General features: G+C 44.7%; 1 protein-coding gene across 1 annotated transcript in view; it reads right to left on the bottom strand.

The window, feature by feature from the left end:
* Positions 1-14654, bottom strand: part of Frmpd2 (FERM and PDZ domain containing 2) — a 121272-nt gene extending 106618 nt beyond the window's left edge. The window contains exon 1 of the mRNA XM_076544369.1: positions 14522-14654. Coding sequence (XP_076400484.1) covers positions 14522-14546 — 25 coding nt within the window. The 5' untranslated portion in view covers positions 14547-14654. The remainder of the gene's footprint in view (positions 1-14521) is intronic.
* Between the last annotated feature and the right edge of the window lie 7027 nt (positions 14655-21681).

The following is a 21681-nucleotide window of genomic DNA, read 5'->3' as shown; positions in this document are numbered from 1 at the left end:
AGTCCTGAGTTAAAAAGTGGTTGTGGATTGAGCCTTTGAGTTAAGCTTCAAAACACTGTGCTCCACCAATCTAGTGATTTATATGAAAAGAACCATTACATCTGGTATTTGATTAAAGTTCAGCTGATTCATGTCCTGTCAAGACGTTGTTCTCTAAAGAGCAAGGCTCAGATTCCACTTGAGAGAAAATTTCTAGAGAAACTTAAATACAGCAGGAAGGAGAATAATAAGAACAATGAAGGAAAATGAAGCCTCAGACATTAGTTGGCCCTCAGAGAAACAGAACCAACAGGCAATGGTGTGTGTGTTTGTGTGTGTGTGTGTGTGTGTGTGTGTGTGTGTGTATGCTCGCGCACGTGCATGCGTGCATGGTCTCTGTGTGTCTATATGTGAAAATGATTTGTTATGAGGAATTGGTTCACAAAGTTGTGAAGGTTGGAGAAGTCACATGATCTGCCATCTACAAAGCAGAAACCTGGTGGTGGTAATCCAGTCCAAGTACAAAGGCCTGGGAACCAAGAGAATGGATCATATCATTTCCTGCGTGAAGCGGAAGGTGGGCTCTTCCAGTTCAAGCGGTTTGGCAGCAAGAGTTTGAATCCCTTCTTCCCCTGCTGTACTTTCTATCCAGGTCCTCAACTGACGGGGTGGGGCCCATCTGTACTAGGAAGGGCCACCTGCTTCCCCGAGTCCTCTGGCTCCAGTGGAGACACCCTTACACATAGCCCAAGTGATGTTTAATCATCAATGGCCCAACCTAGTTCACACAGAAAATTAACTGTTGTACCTGTGTTGCTGAATATTAGTTTAAGATGTGTTACATTTATTTATGCTGTGCAACATTTGTTTAATGATGCAAAGATGTGTTGCATTCGTTTATGTTAAATTTGTTTAACTCTGTAAAGCTGTGTTACTTTGCCTGTCTAAAACATCTGATTGGCCTAATAAAAAGCTGAAGAGCCAATAGCAAGGTAGGAGAGAAAAACAGGTGGAGTTGGCGGGCAGAGAAAATAAGTAGGAGGAGAAATCTAGGGAAGTGGGGAACGAAAGAAGGAGAGGGGGACACCAGGGACCAGCCACCCAGCACCACAGCCACAAAGCCACACAGCCAGCCCCAGAGTAAGAAGGAAAGAAAGGTGCTGTGGGATGTTCTGTATGTCCTGTGGGAGCCCTTCTTGGGTTCTTTGTGGCGTTACCCAGCAGGTCCGCATAGAGGATGATTAGGACCATGGGCCTGAGTGCAGGTGTCTGAGATGGTCTGCACTTGGCTGTGCTGGGGGATGGTCTGTATGTCAAGTTGTTCTGATTGATCAATAAATAAAACCTGATCGGCTGTGGCTAGGCAGGAAGGATAGGCAGGACTAACAGAGAGGAGAAATAAAAGGACAGGAAGGCAGAAGGACTGGCAGCAGCCGCCGCCATGACCAGCAGCATGTGAAGATGCCGGTGGGCCACCAGCCACATGGCAAGGTATAGATTTATGGAAATGGACTAATTTAAGCTATAAGCACAGTTAGCAAGAAGCCTGCCACGGCCATACAGTTTGTAAGCAATATAAGTCTCTGTGTTTACTTGGTTGGGTCTGAGCGGCTGTGGGACTGGCGGGTGACAAAGATTTGTCCTGACTGTGGGCAAGGCGGAAAACTCTAGCAACAGAAAGGTATATAGAATAAAGAGAGGGGGGAAAAAAACAAAGAAAAACTGGCTAGAAACAAGCCAAGTTAAGGCCAGGCATTCATAAGTAAGAATAAGTCTCTGTGTATTTATTTGGGAGCTGGGTGGCAGGCCCTCAAAGAGTTTAAAAAAAAAAAACTTCATATCTATGACTACATCAAACGGCATGAAGAATAACTAGACAAACATAATGCCCACACTAAAGGCTTTCATATTACCAAATACATCAGGCAGGGTTGTCGATGAAAATGTACAAGTTGTGTATAACAACAAGAGAAAATACACAGTCAGAATAAACAAAGCAAGTGATACAAGCAACAAGCAGGGTGCAGAAAACATCTTTGAATTACCATACTAGAGATAAAAGGAACTGACCAATACATTAAGGGCTCTCATTTAAAACATGGATATTATGTCTAAGTAATATAAGCAGAAAGGCAGAAATTATAAAAACAAAAATAAAGAAGAAATATTTGCTGTCAGCAATGTGGCACCAGGCATGGTGGTACAACACCCAGAATTTCAGCACCCAGGAGACTGGGGCAGGGTGATTGGGAATTCAGCGTTGATCTGAGCTTCACAGAGAGTTCTAGAAAGCTTGGGACACATAGTAAAATGTTGTCTTGAAAACAAAAAACAAACAAGAAAAAGCAACCAGCAGCATTGTGAGAGAAATGAAGATTGCCTTCAGTGGGCTGACCGTGTTCTGAAGAAAGAGTCAATGGCATTGAGGAAGAACCAGCAGACTTTCTTGGACTGAAACTCAAGGATAAAGGAGAAAATGTAAATGTGGAGCGGGTTATGCAAGAACTGTGGACAATAGCAGAAACTCTGCTCTCTTAGGAAGACAGCAATAGCAGAACAAAGGTACTGACATATAAGAGCTGAGCAGTTCCCAAATTGGTAACAGATACCAAACACAGGCCCTGGAAGTTCAAAGAACATTCATCAGGACAAACAATTAACACATGGACATATGATACAGAAAGTACTGGAAACCTAACACAAGAAAATCCTGGAAAATGCCAGAGGGAAAAAAATCACAGCTTACCTACCATGGAAAGGATGAGAATTATACTAGAGTACCCTACAAAAACATGCTCAAGCAAAAAGATAATAGATCTGAAATATCTGAAGTCTTGAAATAAGACTACCCAACTACAATTCTGTATCCTGCAAAAATATTATTTTTCAAAAGTTAGAAGATAAATTTTTCAGATAAGCAAAAACAGAAAATTGATCCCCAGAAGATCTGCCTTGGAATTTTTAAGTTCTTAAAAGAAGACGGTTGTTTGGCTCGAACTGTTTGTGGGGGCACCCAGGCAGGGGGATCGGGATCTGTCCCTGGGCTATGGGCAGGCTTCTGGAACCTGGTGCCTGTGGTGTGACGCCTTGCACAGCCTTGGTGCAGTGGGAAGGGGCTTGGACCTGCCTAGGCTCAGTGTGCTGGGCTCTGCTGACTCCCCATGGGAGACCTTGATTTTGGGGATGTGGGGATGCGGGTTGGCTTGGGAAAGAGAGCTGGGGGTGGGAGGAGGGAGGAGGGGGATCTGTGGATAGTATGTGGAGTGAGTAGAAAATTTCTTAATAAAGAAAAAAAAAGAATAAGAAAATTATAAATGCCAAGAACTTATATCTTAAACTTTTTTATTTCCCTTATTCTCAGTTGATCTGTGAAATGAACTGGTCAAATGATAATGGCAACAAAGGGTTGGGCCATTATACATAGTGAATAAATGAAGTGAGTGATAGTCAGTCATAAAGATAGGCTGAAATTACATGTCATTGGCACACAACTACGCTTTTATTGTTTAAAAGTGGATTCAGACACACCGTAAATTTTTACTGCAAAAAGAAATATAATTGATATAGGGGGATGGAACCTTATAAATCGAACCTTATAAAATGCACATGTATAATTAGCAATAGTACAAAAATGGGAGATTTAAGAAGATAAGCACGGGAGATAGCAAAGTTATAAACACAGTCACTGTTAATTCAAGTGTGTAAATTGTCACTTCAAATATAAATGGTCTGATCAGGACTGAGAGAAACTGACAAATGACTTAAAAAAAAAACAACCCAACTACACTGACTATAAGAAACACACTTCCGGTGGTGGCGCATGCCTTTAATCCCAGCACTCGGGAGGCAGAGCCAGGCGGATCTCTGTGAGTTCGAGGCCAGCCTGGGCTACCAAGTGAGTCTCAGGAAAGGCGCAAAGCTACACAGAGAAACCCTGTCTCGAAAAAAATCCAAAAAAAAAAAAAAAGAAGAAGAAGAAGAAGAAGAAGAAGAAGAAAAAAAGAAACACACTTCAAACATAAAGGAACAGATAGCAGAAACAAGCCAAAAGAAATGACAAAGCTAAATTAAAAATGAGAAAAAGAACGAAAACTCGTCATGTTAACCACAAATAAAAGAAAGCTGTAGTAATCATTATTTCAGAGCAAGGAAAACTGTCAAGAACGCTGCATAATGACAGGGGCCAGTACTCCAACAAGGCACAGAAATCCTTACTATGTGTGCATTTGACAGCAGAGCATCAAAGCATTTGAGACACCATCATCAGAAAACAAACAGCAAAAGGAACCCTTGTACATTGCTGGGAAGAATATGAGTTGCTGCAGCCATTATGGAAATCAATATAGACGGTCCTTTAAAAAACTAAAATTAAAATTGTTATATGATACAGCTATACCACACCTGGCTGTATACCCAAGAACATCTCAGTCAGCATACCACAGTGGTATGGACACACCTACATTTATTGCTAAGTGTTGTAATAGCCAATAGCCAAGGTTTGAAATCAACTTAGATACTGTCTTAGTTAGGGTCTCTATTGGTGTGACAAAACATCATGACCAAAAGCAAGTTGGGGAAGAAAGGGTTTACTTAGTTTACACTTCCACATCACTGTTCATCACCAAAGGAAGTCAGAACAGGAACTCAAATAGGGCAGGATCCCGAAGGCAGGAGCTGATGCAGACCATGGAGGATGCTGCTTACTGACTTGCTTCCCCTGGCTTGCTCAGCCTGCTTTCTTATAGAATCAGGACCAGCAGCCCAGGGATGGCACCACCCACAGTGAGCTGGACCCTCCCCCTTTGATCACTAATTGAGAAAATGCCTTACAGCTGGATCTCATGGAGGCATTTCCTCAACTGAGACCCCTTCCTCTCTGATGAGTCTAGTTTGTGTCAAGTTGACACACAAAACCAGCCAGTACAGATGCCTATCAACAGATGAATGAGTAAAGAAAATGTGGTATAGAAACACCATGAAGTTTTATTTGGCCATAAATAAAAATGAAATGATATCACTTGAAAGAAAGTAGATAAAACTAGATATATAACATCAAGCAAAATAATCTGGATGAGAGGGGCAAGACAATAGGACAACGAGGGAAAGAAAGACAGATATATATGTTTTCTGTGATATTTAAAATCTGGTTTTATATATGACAGAAGGGAAACTATCTAGGAGGCAGGAGGGGACCAGCAGGAGGGAAAAGAGGAATAAAAATGGACAGTAGAGGGGTGAATATGAGCAAAGAACAGTGATATACATGCACAAAAATGTCATAATGAAGCCCATTACTTTGTTTGCTAAATACACACACACACACACACACACACACACACACACACACACACACACACACACGTGCATACATGAGGCAAAAACTGGCAGAACTGCAGTGGGAAATAAGCAATGCCCTACTGCAGCTGGAGATGTCAACACGCCTCTACCAGTAATTAACAGATTCAGCAGGCAGAAAATCAATAAAGATGTAGTTAAACTGAGTGCCTCATCCGTCAACTGGACCCAACAGACATCTATAAACTACCTTATCCAGCAGACTATATATTCCTTTCAGGCTCAAATGGAATTTTTGCCAAGATCCGCCACAACGGTACACCATAAAACACACTTGAACAAATTTACAAAAATCAAACAAAGCCATTCACAGTGGAATTAACCTGTACGTCCGTGGCAGAGGAGCTGGAGAGGTGCCTCAGCGGGTAAAATCACTTTCTGTACGAGAAGGAGGGATGGGATTCAGAGTCCCAGCACCACGTAAGTACCAAGCTGCCATGGCAGTCTGCCTGTAATTCCAGCTAGACTAGCCAAATTGGTGAGCTCTGAGTTCAGACGAGGATCCTGCTTCAATATACAAGGTGGAGAGTAACTGAGAAAGACACTCAGTCAGCCTCTAATCCCCACAGGCACACGCAAAAATGTGCCCCAACACATGCAGCAGACATAATACACATATAGACATCACAAACACACACACACACACACACACACACACACACACATACTTGCTGTAATCACAAAAATATCTTTAAAATCCTCAGAAATTTGAATATTAAGTCTTTCATGGAGCAAAACTGAAATCCCAAGAGAAAATTTTAAAACATTTAAAATGATTTATTTATATATCTTATTATACATATGGGTGTTTTGCATATGTGTACCGTGTGTGTGCGTGTGCGTGTGTGTGCGTGTGTGTGTGTGTGTGTGTGTGTGTGTGTGTGTGTGTGTGTCCGGTACCCACAGATGTCAGAAGAAAGCGATGGATTCCCTGGGACTGGGATTACAGATGGCTGTGAGCTGCTGTGTCAGTTCTGGGAATCAAACCTGGGTCCCCTGGAAGAGCTCTCAGTGCTCTTAACTGCTGAGCCATCTCTCCATCCATCCCTAAAATGTATTTTAGTTAAATGAAAATGTGTGCGATGCAATAAAAGCAGTGCTTATACAGAAGGGTCTAACACTGAATCCGCAGCCTGGAAAAGAATAAAGATCTGAATCCATATTGTAGCTTCTGTGTAGCATACAACAGCAAGAGGAGCAATGTGAACTTGAGTACCAGAGAATAAATCACAAAATCGGTAAAAGCCATTATAATCAAAACAGGCAAACAACAGAGAAACCAAAAGTTTGTAACTTCAAATAGAAATAAAATTGATGAGTATATAGGCAAAAGAAGCCAAGAAAAAAGAGAATATATAAATAATCAAATCATAAAATGAAAGAAGAGCCATCACTTCTTATTCAATAATAAAGGAATAATATGAACAAGCTTGCAGCCACAATTTAATAACTCAGCTGAAATTGATCCCTTGATAGAAGGCCAAGGAAACAGCATAATCAGTAAAATATTTGCCATACAAGCATGAAGGTTCAAGTTCAATCCCAAAACCCACATTAAAAAAAACACTGGTCCCCCAAGCCAAACAGAGTGACGCACACTGGAAGTCCCAGCACTGGGAAGCTGAGACGGGCAGATCCCTGGAGTCACCAGCTAGCCAGCCCAGCTAGTCTATGGGATTAGCTCCAGGCCAATGAGAGATTCTGTCTCAAAAAACAAAGTGGGTGTCTCCTGAAAAGTGACACCTGAGCTTGGACCTCTGACCTCCGTGTGAACATGCACCCTCATACACACACATACACACACACACACACACACACACACACACACACACACACACATTCTCACACACATGTGTATATACACAGCTCACACAAAGATATAGCTAGTCTATGCAGGCTTATATCCATTTAATAAGTGACTTTGTGAGTTCCAGCCTTCGTTTATGAAGCAGAGTCGCAAACCCAGTTTCAGTGTTGAGGCCTATCAGACACTGAAGAGAAAGATGACATTCGTTCTCAGCACTCAGAAATGAAAGCCAAGCTAATGTTCTGTAACCCATTCTCTGAGGCTAGAATTACCCTAAGACAGAAACCAGAAAAAGATGACAATGACGTAAAATCACTAATGTCTTTCAGGAGTGAAGAAGAAAAATCTTCAGAAAATATTGGCAAATCAAATCCAACCATCTATAAGCACAAACATACACCATGAGCAAGTGAAGTTTAATCCAGGTATGCAACATTCAAAAATATCTATTAATACAACTCATCACTTCCATAAGCTAAAGAAAAATCATCTGATCACACCCAATAACACAAAAATGGCATTTGTAAACTCCAAGCCCCATACATGATTTCTCAGCATGATTACAGTAACAACAACAGCAACAAAGAAACACAACCAACAACCCATAGGTTTCTCAGCCAATAAATATAAAAGCAAAATATACAATGTGCATACAATGAAATATTACTCAGCCATCAAAACTTTGAAAAACCTATACATAATTGCTGATTTTATTCATAATATAAACTTAATTTGTAACATCAAAAAATTGTTAACAACTGAAATATCCTTTGTCTGGTGAATGGATATTGTGGTATGAATACTACTGGAAAATAAAAATCAATGAGTGGTATGTGTTGCAATGTGGATGGATCACATGGAGCCAAATGAAAAAGGCCAGTTTCAAATGATCACGTATTGTGTAATAAGTTAAAGAATGCGTTAGTGGGATGGGGGCTGCCTACTGGGCCCTCTCATTAAACTCCCATTTAATCTGGGAATTAAATTTATTTGGATTTTTTAGAGTGACACATTAAAATTTAAAATATAATCCTTCAAATCCATCATTGATTTATCACCACCTACACAATGTTGCTAAACGTTACACAGAGCAACAGAAGAGGAGGGTGTCACCAGCATGTGATGTAGATGCGTCTGGAGTGAGAGTGCCTAGAAGCAAGATAAACACATACTGAAGGGCTGATTCCTGCAGAAGCCAGGGCTGGGCAGCTCTGGCAGACACCCCCCACCACAGAGAACATAATCCCTCCTCCCTCTGCAGCAACAGCTGAGGGGTGAATCTCTGGTTGAGGGGACACAGACAGAACAGAGGCTCAAATGAGTTCTCGCCCCATCATAAACCCCACAAATCAAATCTTGTTTTAAATTCTTCTTCTAGAACTGCACTTATCCCACTCAGCCAAACTTGCCCATCCAGAGTAGAGTATTACAGTCATGGCTAGAGAACAGCTTAACTGTGTGTATTCTGCTGGTGCAAAAGATCTCACTTCTGCCCAGGCAGGCAATGTGAGAGGGGAGAGTGGGAGCCACAGAGGCATTTCCCAGCATTCCATGCAGTAAGGCTTTGAAAGAGAAAGTGCTAGGCTGTCTCCTGCACTTTACCCCCACCCCAAGACAGGCCTCTTCAGTCCTGGAACTGGGAAGCTGCTTTTCCCTGCGGCATCTACAAACTGCAGTGCATAGACACAGGCGGATCAGGTTAGGGATAAAGGCCAAGCTTGAAAGTGACTTCGACTTGAGCAGCTAAAGATGAAAGAGCCATGGGGCGTCCCAGTACCAATAAATAAGCAAGATATTGAGATTAAAGAAAAGTCATTCCGCGGCTGGAGAGGTAGCTCAGCAGTGAAGAGCTTATACTGTTCATGTAATTTCAGTTCCCAGTATCCACATGGGGCAGCTAAAAACTGCCTGTACCTCCAGCTCCAGGAGATCCAACACCTTCTTCAAACACACACACACACACACACACACACACACACACACACACACACACACACACAGGAGCACTCATGTGTTTTTCTTAATGAGCATTGGTGTTTTCCCTGCATTTATGTCTATGTGAGGGTGTCAAATCACTTGGAGCTGGATTACAGACAGCTGTGAGCTGCCATGTGGGTGCTGGGACTTGAACCTGGGTCCCCTGGAAGAGTAAGCAGTCAGTTATCCACTGAGCCATCTCTCCAGCCCCCAGACACCTTTTTTTAAAAAGAGAAGGCATAAAGAAATTATAATGCATTATTTAAAAATATGGAGAATTGTCCACCCTTATCTGAAACAAAAGAGATGCAAGCAGAAACAGCCATGAGGTTGCTCCTCGGCTTACCAAATGAGCTCCTCCATGGACATTCAGCACTCTGAAGTTTTTCGGAGGCTGCTGCCCGCAGAGACCTGAGATGCTGGCCTCTTTGAGTCTATGGAGCAATTTGGCAGTATGCAGCATGTGACAAGGACTGTCCATACCTGCCATCACATTTGCCCTTTTTGAGAATTTAGGCTAGGATGTAATTGACAAAGGAGTGTGTGGACAGACATTTTCCTTGACACTGTCCCAAGGACAAACAGCCAAATGTTGGTGGCCCTCAGGGTACTTTCTGCCCTGGCAACTTGTTTTGAATCACTCCACATGCTCTGAAGTTATCAACTGCCACCCCATCATGTCCACAGCTCTGTCTCAAGCTCAGCCTTCCCCCTGTGTCTACAGCTGCTGCATCCTTGCTTGGTTATTCAAGAGTGAACTCTCTTTCTCTCCTCCATCCTTCCTTATCCAAACACATGGTGTGCCCGCTGCTATGGCTTGAATGTCCTTGTCCCTCTAGCCTTCATGTTGGAACTGGATCCCCAGCAGTACTTGAAGGTATCACCTTGGGGACTTTGCCCTCGTGGATGAAATTAGGTGCCTTTTGAACTTCATGCCCTTCTACCTTCTGCCAATTGAAGGCACAGCATTCTTCCCCCTCAAAGGACACCGCATTCCTGGTGTCATCTTGGAAGCAGAGACTGGACCATCACCAGACAAACAGCCCACTGGTGTCTTCACCTTGGACTTCATCTTAGTGGAGCTGTTAAAAACACAGTTCTGCGCCGGGCGGTGGTGGCGCACACCTTTAATCACAGCACTCGGAAGGCAGAGCCAGGCAGATCTCTGTGAGTTCGAGGCCAGCCTGGGCTACCAAGTGAGTTCCAGGAAAGGCGCAAAGCTACACAGAGAAACCCTGTCTCAAAAAACCAAAAAAAAAAAAAAAAATTATATATTACACAGTCTCCATTTATTCTTCTGCAGCATTACAAACAGAACTAGACAACTGCCCCTCTAGGCACCCAAGCCAAACCTTCAGGCATCATTATTGTCTTCCCATCCCCAACTCCCCATCCACCTTCAAATCTTTCTAAAATTCCATTTCCCCCTCCAGCACTGAGAACCTGCACCACTGCAGTCTCAGCCATGAGCACCTCCCTGAGTGCTCCCTGGAGTCCTCCTGCACCACCGCAGTCTCAGCCATGAGCACCACTCCCTGAGTGTTCTCTGGAGTCCTCCTGCACCACTGCAGTCTCAGCCATGAGCACCTCCCTGAGTGCTCCCTGGAGTCCTCCTGCACCACTGCAGTCTCAGCCATGAGCACCTCCCTGAGTGCTCCCTGGAGTCCTCCTGCACCACTGCAGTCTCAGCCATGAGCACCTCCCTGAGTGCTCCCTGGAGTCCTCCTGTACCACTGCAGTCTCAGCCATGAGCACCTCCCTGAGTGCTCCCTGGAGTCCTCCTGCACCACTGCAGTCTCAGCCATGAGCACCTCCCTGAGTGCTCCCTGCAGTCCTCCCGAATGGTTTCTTTCAACACAGTCTTGCTGATGTTCCAATCTTTTCTCTATCCTGCAGAGTCCTTGATTCCCGAAACCCAAATCCAACCTCTTGAGCCTCCGTGTTCAGGCCTTCAGCTACTGTCTGTTCTCTACAGGATCTGTTCAGATCAACATTGCAGAAAAAGGGCTTAGGAACCTCAGGCCCATCCTTCCAGCAGCCTCCCTTGTCACCACAACCTTTTCTGTCTTCAGGTGTGCCACACACTTCTTTCCTGTCCTTGCTACACCAGCTTGAACCCTGGGCCAATTGCTGAGGATGTTGAGAGTTGTTTCTACTCTGTGGTTGTATTTCACCCAGGAATGATGAGATAAATGAAGCCTGATGTTGTGGTTCATTCTGTAATCCAAGCGCATGACAGGGGGCTGAGGTGGGAGCCAACCTAGACTACAAGATTCCATCAAAACTCCCAGGAGGAGGAATGGAAAAGGGAAGGAAGGAGGGAGGAAGGGCTGGTGGAAGGAAGGAGGGAAATGCTTAGATGGCACTTTTTGAAATGCTCAGACACTGTTTTATACCACATTGTTTGTGGGAAAGCAAGTTCTGACAGCTGAGTCTTGAAATCTTGCTATTTAGTTGGTGCCAGACTACCAGGACTAGACCTTTCCATCACTCCCTAAGCACGTCTACCTTCTTCTGTCCCCTCCTACTCACTTCCCTTCACCAACTGCACTATTTCCAACAACCCTGGAAAACACGACCACTTTACCTCCTGGAGATACAAGAATAAAGAGATCTATGGCCAAGGCAAGAAAAGCTGGGCAGACAATTCATAACACCTGGAAACAACCAAGAGTAAAATGAAGGCCAAGTTTCCAGACAGTCCCAGAGAAGACACCTGCAGAGGAAAGCCGTTATGCCAGAGCAATCGCCAGGCCATGGACACTCACAAGGAACAGGAATCGCTAAACAGAGTAGCTAGCTAAGCTCTGAGGTCAGCATGGAAGGAGACCCTGCTTCACTTCAGGAAAGCTATGTATTCTCTTTGTACAATAAGTCACCATGTCGGGTATATGCTAATTTCTTGACAAACACCATCTTCTTATGTTATTAACACTGGGCATGGGTGAGCATAGAAAACGGTACAGGTATAAACCTGCAAAGCCATGGCTTGAGACCAGAAATGGCTTCACAAGAGAAGGCTGCATGTGGCCTTGGGCCCCACAGAATGCATGTCCTTGTCCCTTCATCTCAGAGCAGCCACAGTGGCATCATGTGATGTTTGCTAGAAATTCAGATGCTAGGTGTCCCAGACCTGCTACTCAGAACCTGAATCATAACTGTCTAGTGATTCATCTGCATATTAAATGTTCATGGTGGCACATCTCTGAGTCCCAGTGGTGAGCTTGAAAGAACCTGTTCCAGCCAGGAAGAGCCAGCTGCAGCCAGTTGGAATTTGGAGGTAGGATTGCTCTACTGTATTCAAGGAGACTCACAACCAGGACTAGTCAGTGGTCTGTAGAACCTGGGAAACTGTTTTCTTAGGTCAGAAGAGGGAAATTTACAGGATTCATCAGACAAGGAACTTAGGACGGAAGTCAAGTCAAACTTTCTAATATCAAGAGGGCTTATATGACCCTGAGCATCAGAGGTTAGAATGGATCTGCAGAAAAGGAGATGATGTGGTGAGAGAGTGGCTGAAAGGGTCAGAGACTAGAGACCTGGGAGGAGAGGAGAAGTCTTCAAAGCTTTTTCCACACACGCTGTCGTGCAGACCGGGAGCCTGACCAGACTCCATTAGCCTACCAGACCACTTTGCGGCTCCTGTAACCATAAATGAAGACGTACAGCTGATGGGGGGGCAGGAAGGGCAAGGGAGTGCCCTGGACTCTCCAGGACGGTCCGTACCACTTTGCACATATGCTTTGGGTATATAGTACACATTTTAGGAAGGTGTAATATCTTCATTTTTAAAGGAGGGCAAAGCCAGCAATAAAGATGAAAGAATGCAGACTAATTAGCAGAGGGAAATCCTGTGAGACTACGTATTTCAGTTCATGAAAGTAATGTGTCCTAGGCATGGTATGGCAGACTCAGAGGTCTAGAGGAGGAGAATTCAGAGATGCTCTCAGCTCTCCTCTCCCTACCCCTATCAGGGATTTGCTGGTCTCAACTCTCCTCTCCCTACCCCTACCAGGGATCTGCCGGTGGGGTAAAGGTCAGTCAGTTCTCCTCAAGAGAATAGCCACCAACTTCCTCTACTATTTAATTTCTTCTTGTTATTTTTGTGTTTCCTGTTTTTGTTGTTGCTGTTGTTGGGTTTTCTTTGTTTTGACAGGGGTTCTCATTCTGCCATTCAGACTGGCCTGAAATGCACAATCCCCCTGCCTTGGCTTCCTAATTAAGAGGATTTCATGTCTCAGCACCTGGGTTGCTTTTAATGTCAGAATCATCTTTTTGTCGTGTGCTTTTCAAAGAATCCAGCTGTTCGGTGAGGTACATCATTGACCTAAAAGAGAGAGGTTATTCGGAATCTCCCCTTGCATATCCCCTCCCTGTCCCCATTCATCACTTTCTCATCACTGTCTTCTACCTTTGGAAAAGTCCCTTGGAACCTGAAGAGCCAGTAGAAGCCAATCATTCTATCCCCAGGAAGGATTATGTGTGTACACGCGCGTGTGTGCACACATACACTTGTGTATGCATGCAGGTAGAGGCTAGAGGCCTGTGTCGGATGTCTACTGCTCTCCATCTTTGTGTCTTACACGGAGTCTCTCATTGAACCTAGAGATGGCCGATTCAGCCAGACTGGCTGGCCAGCAAGCCTTAAGGATCCAACTGTTTGTGCCTGCCTCTAGCTGGGATTGTAGGTACACGCTGCCTGCCATGCTTGGCTTCTTAGGGTGGTAGAGTGAATCCAAACTTGGGCTCATGCGTGTATAAGCACCAAACCAAGTGAGTCATCTATCTCCGCCGCCCAAAATGCCAGGAGTTTTGGTAGCTGACTGTTAAAAACATCCATTACCCCCCCCCCAAAAAAAGTATAGAAACCTCTAATTAACTAAGTTATATTATCACTTTAAGCTGTCACTCAGGTCTACTGTTCTGGCTCCTGCCAACCCAAACTCTCCTCAATGAACATGAAGGTGAAAGAGGTATGTTTTTAAGCAAGAACCGAAACAGTCACTTCTGGGAAACAGAAATGCCCTTGCTTACTGGGAGGGCACACACTAAATGCTGTAATGTGGCTGCTGTTGTCCTTACTTTGCAGATGTGGAAACTGAGTCTTGGGAAACTTAACATTGTTTCAATTTGCAGACAGGCCAAGCAGCAAGGCAGTAACTCAAAGAAGGAAGAACCTGACTCCAGTTCATGTCTTCTTTTCTCAGTCCTTCCTTTCTGCTTAGAAAACAAATGCCCTATTACCAGGCCCTAGCAGAGGCCTGGAGTAAATAATGCCCCCAGAATCACTAATGCAGGCCTGGGCCCGGATGTATCGCCCCAATTCCCCCAACCACCTCTGCCATAAATTCACACTTCCCCTGCTTCAGATTTATAGGAGAAAAGAGCCGTGCCCAGCGGTACCTGTGTCCTTCTTCACGGGCTGCATCCAGATGTCTCTGCAAACTGGTCTAGGCCTTCAACTTAGCAAAAACTTCCCAGCAATACACAGTGTCGATGGCCGGCAAGTCTCTCTCCAGAAGGAACAGCCACAGCCTTTGTTTACTGTTTGTCACTAAGCACTGGCTGCCCAGTGAGTAAGTCAACAAGGCCCAGCCGCTTTCCTGCCACTCTCCTCTCTACCGGGTGACAGGCAGAGTCACCCAGCAGTCTTCTCAAGGCCAGGGGGCCCAGGGAACAGTAAGAGCTCAACCGGATTAGGTGCCTCTGAAGGACTGAAGGCTGTGGGAGCCGGCTCAGGAAGGCTTTTACCATGACGTTGCTTTATCGCCTGGTCCAATAAAAGAAAGATCCCCACAAGGAGGAGGGGGGACAGGGGGACACATCTCAAGAGCCACAGCTTGATTTCGTCATTTCCCCGGTCCTCCATGCCCATGAACAGTTGGGCTTCTGACCTGCACCCAGGGTCACCCAGAAGCATAGACGATCCTATCCAGGCCCAAGAACTTGGAGCTACTGGTGGAAAGGCAAGAGGAATGTCCCTCTCATCCCTGTCCCCAGGCTCTGGGGCCCGAACTCAGGGAGGACTGAGCTGAGACAGGAGGAGTGAGAGAGGGATCTTAGCTCTCTAGAGGTAGCTGTGAAAGAAGAAATCTTTCAAGCCCTTTCAGAATTAGCAGTGTCAAACTGAGAACTATTTCTGAAAGGAAAAATACAAGGTATTTCTTGATCAAAAGCATTCAATACATTTTTTAATGCAGCTGATGGGACCAGTGAATGAATGTATTCTTCTCATCTGCAGTAGTAAGATGATAGATCAAGGTCCCTCCCTTTAAGGAAAGCCAAGTGCACACCTCATTTGCAAACCCAACCCCTCAGAAGTAACTCCATGGGTACACTGGCAAAAACCAATGCAAGGATCTGAAAAAGAATGCTTACTGTAGTTTATTTAATTTTTTAATAACATGTAAAATTATCGCAGTATGTCTTTGTACCTGTCAATAGTGGGTCTGTAAACAGAGTGTGGCTTGCACACAGAAGAAAACTAAATGCTTAGCTATGCAGAGAAGAGCATCAGATCTGGGTCTCAGGGAACTTAGCAGCTGCTGAGAAAATGTTTTTAAAGGTGTTGCGCAGCACAATAAGATTCATTTTCTTAAAAATAGATAGATAGATACAAAAATCAAGTTTGAGGGGACTAGAGATGGTGCAGTGGTTAAGAGAACTGGCTGCTCCTCCAGAGGACAGACCCAGGTTCTATTTCCATCAACCGCATGGCGATTCACCACCATGCAACTCCAGTTCCAGGGGCACACAATGCCTTCCTCTGGCCTCTGAGGGCACTGCATACACCACACAGTGCACAGACATACACACAGGCAAAACCTCCATACACTTTTTAAAGTGAAAAAACTGAGAAATAAGCATATGAATACATATTCTTTATTTAGATGAGTCACAAAAATGTAAAATGGTTGCTTTGGGGAGGAAAAATGGGTAATATTTTTCCTTGTATTTTTGTATCATATTGTCTAAAAAAATACACAATGTTGTATAAAATTTATTTTTTCCCACTTAAAGTTACTTTTATTGACACTCCCTATTAGAAAATGCATCTGTTTTGTTTCTTCCCAATTTCTCCATGCATCCACCTCAACCAGGGCCTTGATAAAGTTCGGATTTTCAGGCACTGCCTCGTACCTTTTGAGCCTTTGTCTCTGAGGCAAAGCTAAGGACAGGCAGGCCCTCAGCAAGTCCCTATTCACTTTGCACTTAGCAATCTGTTCATCCCAGCTATGCACAGCTGGAAACAGTCCCGGAGGGAGAAAGCGAACTTCTCTGGTCATGTGGCTGTTGGTGGTAGAACACAGTCACACAGCTGGTGCTGGGCTGCCTAACATCACGGCCACCTCCGTCTTTTCTCCAGAGATGCTTGCACTCACAAGCGGGCTTCTACAGACAGCTCTCTAGGTCAAATTAAAACACAGGGAAAGGCGCTTGCTTCAATACTGACATGTTCGAATTTGTATGTTTTTAAAATTTTCAACTGCTTCACTCTCAAGACCTCAATTATGTTTATTCATAATTGTGCAGTGTCCTTGAAAGTATGACATCAAACAGAGACCCAACACTAAAACCAACCTCCAGTTAACAAGGTTTTCTGGAGAAAGCATATGCACGTACATATACACACAGACTATAATTGTATTCAGTAGATATGGAATTACTCCATGTTAAATCCCATAATCTGCAAGCCGAAACCCCACTCTAGCAGAAGATACAATTCCTGTCTGAGTTCAAATGCCAGAGAATCAGGAAAGCCAATGGGTTAAACCCCAGCCCAGGGGCAAAAGACTAATGTCTCAGTTCAACAGTTTTTGCCTGAGAGAAAAGGCGATTTCTCTTTATCTGTTGGAATGAACCAAATTTCTATCCCTAAAAGGTCTGGGCCACTATCAGTTTTGGCTGAGTTAGGTTGTTAAAGTTTCCTGCAGATTCTATCTACAAGACACGGTGGATGATTTAAAGAGTGTGGAGGACATGTATTAATTAGACACAGACGCCACACTGGCACACAACTTACAACTTCAATCCAGGGCCAAGGAAAACTGACCTTTTGCCAGATTATCTTCTCCAGTCACAGTGTCAGGATCCATGACAACCGGGATACCCAACCTTGGTACCTCCGTCCCCATCTAAGGGCAAAATCCTTATTCCTGGTGCGCAGACAATGTGCACTGCTACAGGTCTGAAGGTTCCATTCTAATTTCTCTTTCTGGTCTGTGCTTTCAGGATCCTGAAAACCCCAACCAGGATGACTGGAAAGCTGGGTGGGTATGGAAGAACTGACTACTTAACTGTTGAAGACTATTTCAGCCCACTAGAGAGCCACTAGTGAGCTGGAAGACACTGACTGGGCCACTCATCTTAAGTGTCTGACTCTAGTGGGATGCCTTTCTCACCCTCTGTCTCTCAACTCAGTAAGAAATTGGGAGAGAACAAGACCACTTACCCCTAAGGCTGAACACTTAGCATGTCTTATAGTTGCTTTTCTCGATGATGTGACAAAATACACAACAGCAGCTTCTTTCAGGAACTTTGTTTTCTTTTGATTGACAGCTCCAGAAGCATTTCAGAGTGATTCTATGGTGGCATGAACATGGGGTGCAGCTGCTTATGTGGCAATCAGGTCAGGAAGTGGGCAATGGCAAAGGAATCACGGCCAGGCTTAAAAGACTGTCCCCAGTGCCCCACCTCCACTAGTCAGGCTCCATCTCCTAAAGGTCCCATAGCATCCCAAAATAGTGGCACCAGCTGGTCACCAGATGTTCAAATGCATAAGCCTATTGGTAACATTTTGCATGCAAGCTTAACAGCATGTACATCTTCTACCTGGAGCTGTAATAGTAAAAGCATTTGGGGATCCCAGAGTTGTTCTAGGATAGAAAGGAGAAAGTCTGCTGAAGACTCCAGGGAACATTTGAAATTACAGGGTATCATTCATACTATTCATTTGGAAGTCTTCAACATCTGGGCTACAGAGATGGCTCATTCAGTAAGTTACTTTCCACACAAGCACGAGGATGGGAATTTGGAATCTCAGGACATATGTGGGGGGATAAAGCTGGACACATCATCACATGCCTGAAGTCTCAGCCCTGGAGAGGTGGAGATGGAGATGGAGGGTCCCTAGAGCTCTCTGGACAGCTGGCCTAGCTGAATCTGTGAGCTTCAGAGTCATGGAAAGACTGTTTCAAAAATTAAGGTGGGGATCAATTGAAGAAGACATCCAACATTGATCTCTACACACACAGCACTCAGACAAGACACAGCATATCTGCATGCAAATATGTGCACACAAAATCACATAGACATGCATATACCACACACACACACACACACACACACACACACACACACACACCTTCATGCAAACATGTGCACACAAAATTACATATACATACATATATCATGCCCATGCATGCGAGGACACGCAAACATGTATATGCAGAACCAACAACTTCTCTCGCCTGTAAGAACTCAGGCCTCTAGTATTTCCCACCTGCCATTGGGGAAGAATCCAGGCAAGCCAGAAAGTACTCTTTTCCTACCTAGTTTTCTATTCAGAGGGTTTTGAAAAAGCAGGAATGTGAGGACAGTCAGTTAACTGTGGTGACCTTTGTGTCATTGTGATGGCCAATCTTGATCATCAACTGGATGGGACTGAGAGTCACCTAGATCACTAGCGCTTACCTCTGAGTGTGTGTGTGGACGTTGCTAGGAAGGGATGGGACTTTGGAATCTTGGGACATGTGTGTCCTTAAGGGAGGGAGCCCCATCTTGAATGGATGACACCATCCTACAGACTGAGGCTCCGAGTGGAATAAGAGAAAAAAAAGAGAGAAAGGCCACTAGCACAGTCATCCTTGTTTCCCCTCGCCTCCCTCCTGTTCAGCCTCACCTTGGACCTGAAAGGACAGGGCTCGGGCCATTAGCTAAAAACCTCAAAAACAGCAAGATTCTACCTCCTTTGCTTTCCTCCGGGTTTGTCATGAGTCGGAAGGTCTGACTAACCCAGTTGTTAGTTTTCTCTACTTCCCAAAGTTAATTTTGCTTTTTTTCCTACTATACATATACACACATAAATATGCACATATGCACATTGTACATATATGTACACATTACATAAACATATGTAGAATATTGTATATATATATCACACAGTGCATGAATACATATATGCATATGTACATGGCATAGACATTATAGAATCCTTTGAAGTGTTTCCATGCCTGAACAGAACATAGGCTGTATCTCATACATTAGCTATCATAGCTATTATAGATAGTGATTACATATGTACATCTCATGGTACAAATACCTGGAGCCGCATATTCTTTATTGGCCGCTGTAGATCTGTGCCCTACCCTCTCATCTGCAGTACTAATACAAGACCACACCTGCAGGCTCTGATCCCCTTCTTGTGACTTCATCCCCAACCATGACACAGAGGCAAGCTCAGAAGGTTAGGACGCTAAGACTCCTGCTCTCTCCTGACCTCGTACCAAGCAAGGGCCATCTGTGTGCTACTACAGACCATGTCTCCTGCCATAGGTCTTTCCTTCCCTCAGAGGTGCTAGAAATAATACCTCCCCTTCCGCCTTCAGTGCCAGAATGCTACTTTGCCATGTGCTGGTCTCCTTGAATGTTGTTCACATCTGTGGAAATAGCTCTTTACTAAGTCCACCTTCAAGAGAGGCTCTTTCCTCTGAGAATATCTGCTGATACAAATATATAATGCATAGACCCTGCTAAAAGTCCTTTCTTCCAACTTAATATTTTATTGATTATTTGGGAGTTCCACATAATGCACCCTGATCACATTCACTTCCAAGTCCTCCCAGGTCCACCCCCAACCCTTGTGACCTCCCCAAAAGGAAGAAGGAAAGGTAAAAAAATACCAGGTCCAATTTTTGATGTCCATATACTCACTGGAACATGGTCAAACTCCCAGTGGCCAACCCCTCAAAGAAAGCTGAGTCCTTTCCACCCTTCAGCCCCACAGGAAGCCATCAACTGTAAAGAGCTACACTTCAACACGCCTATCACAATCTTTCAAGAGTCTTTCAATGACTTCCTGCCTAAACTGTTATTGGGGGGTAGGAGGGCGGAGGTTTTCACAGAAGTCTTCTATGTCTCTCATTCTCAACTGTGAGTCTGCAGTCATCAAAACCACTGCAAAAGAAGCTTCCTTGCCCTTTACAGTCAGCATTAGCATCGATCACGGACTTCCACATGGTTTCTGGTAACAGCAGGGACCATGGATATCCACATGGCCTCTGGCATCCAAATGGGCCATGGACCTAAGCACCAAGGTCTCTGAAAGCAGTACAGATCTTGGATGTCAACATGGTCCTCGGCCCTAGCACAGACCACAGACACCATTATGGCCATCGGCAGAAGCACAGGCTATAGACATCAACATGGCCTTCAGTGGTAACACAGGCCCCAGACATCAACATGGCCCTGGTTTCAGCATGACCATGGGTACCAACATGGCCCTTGAAAACAGAACAGGCCACAGACATCAACATGACCTCCAGTGGCAGCACAGACCAGGAACATGCACATGGACCTCAGGCATCAACATGGCCTGGGGTGGCAGCACAGACCACAGACTCTAACACATCCCCCAGATGTTGCATAAAACAAAGATATCAACATGGACTTCAGAGGCAGCACAGACCTGGGAGGTCTTTCAAGTAAGTCCAATCAAAATATGAACCATTCTCCATCCTGAACATCATGTCTTTGCCCAGAGCCAGAGCGATTGTGCCACTGGGCAGTGTGTGCAGGCACAGAGCCTGTTCCAGCTCCAGGCTGCTGTACACCACCCTGCCAGCCTTGCTTGGCAACGACATGTTCTCCTTTCCACCGCCACCTTCTCCCACACCTATCACTGCTGTTGAATCTCTAGTTCCTCCTCTCTCCCCTGCACATGCACTGATCCATTCCTCCATTCCACCTCTCCCATCACATCACTTTGTTTGTTTGTTTGTTTTTCCCCAAACAGCTTTACATACAAACACTCATTGCAACAAGTCATTGGTCCGGTTCAAGGTTTCTGGTTTCTGAAGTATCAGAAATACTGGACCATCACTAAGACTCATCTCAGATATCCTGCTGTTGCTGAGTCAGGGTGATCACTAGGACAGGGGGTAGGGGGGTGGAGGATGCCTGTGAGGTCCAGGCTGCTGCACACCTCCCCACCCTCAGTGCTGGCCCAGTCACTAGACACAACCATTCTGCTTGCAGCCTGTGGACAGCTCCCCAGCCAGCGCTCACTGCTCCATCTGCCGGCTGGCCCTCAGGCCAAAGGGCAGCTTGATTCAATAATGCCACGTTCTTTGCCCATGAAGCCACACTCTCCCATATAGCTTCCACACCCTTTGCCAACGAGTGGATTTGCTCTCCGATGCTCCCATCAGATGTTGCTGCACGACTGGCTGAAAATCTGACATGGACCAGAACTTCCAGAATTATGAGCCAAAACAAACGCTTTTCTCTTTATAAATTAATCATCATGGGTATTTATTAATGTGGACCACCACATTGCCGGAGTA

This window comes from Peromyscus maniculatus, chromosome 9 (genome assembly GCF_049852395.1).
Source record: "Peromyscus maniculatus bairdii isolate BWxNUB_F1_BW_parent chromosome 9, HU_Pman_BW_mat_3.1, whole genome shotgun sequence".
Classification (NCBI taxonomy): domain Eukaryota; kingdom Metazoa; phylum Chordata; class Mammalia; order Rodentia; family Cricetidae; genus Peromyscus; species Peromyscus maniculatus.
The sequence above is the reverse complement of the archived record's forward strand: the minus strand, read 5'-3'. Positions and strand labels throughout refer to the sequence as shown.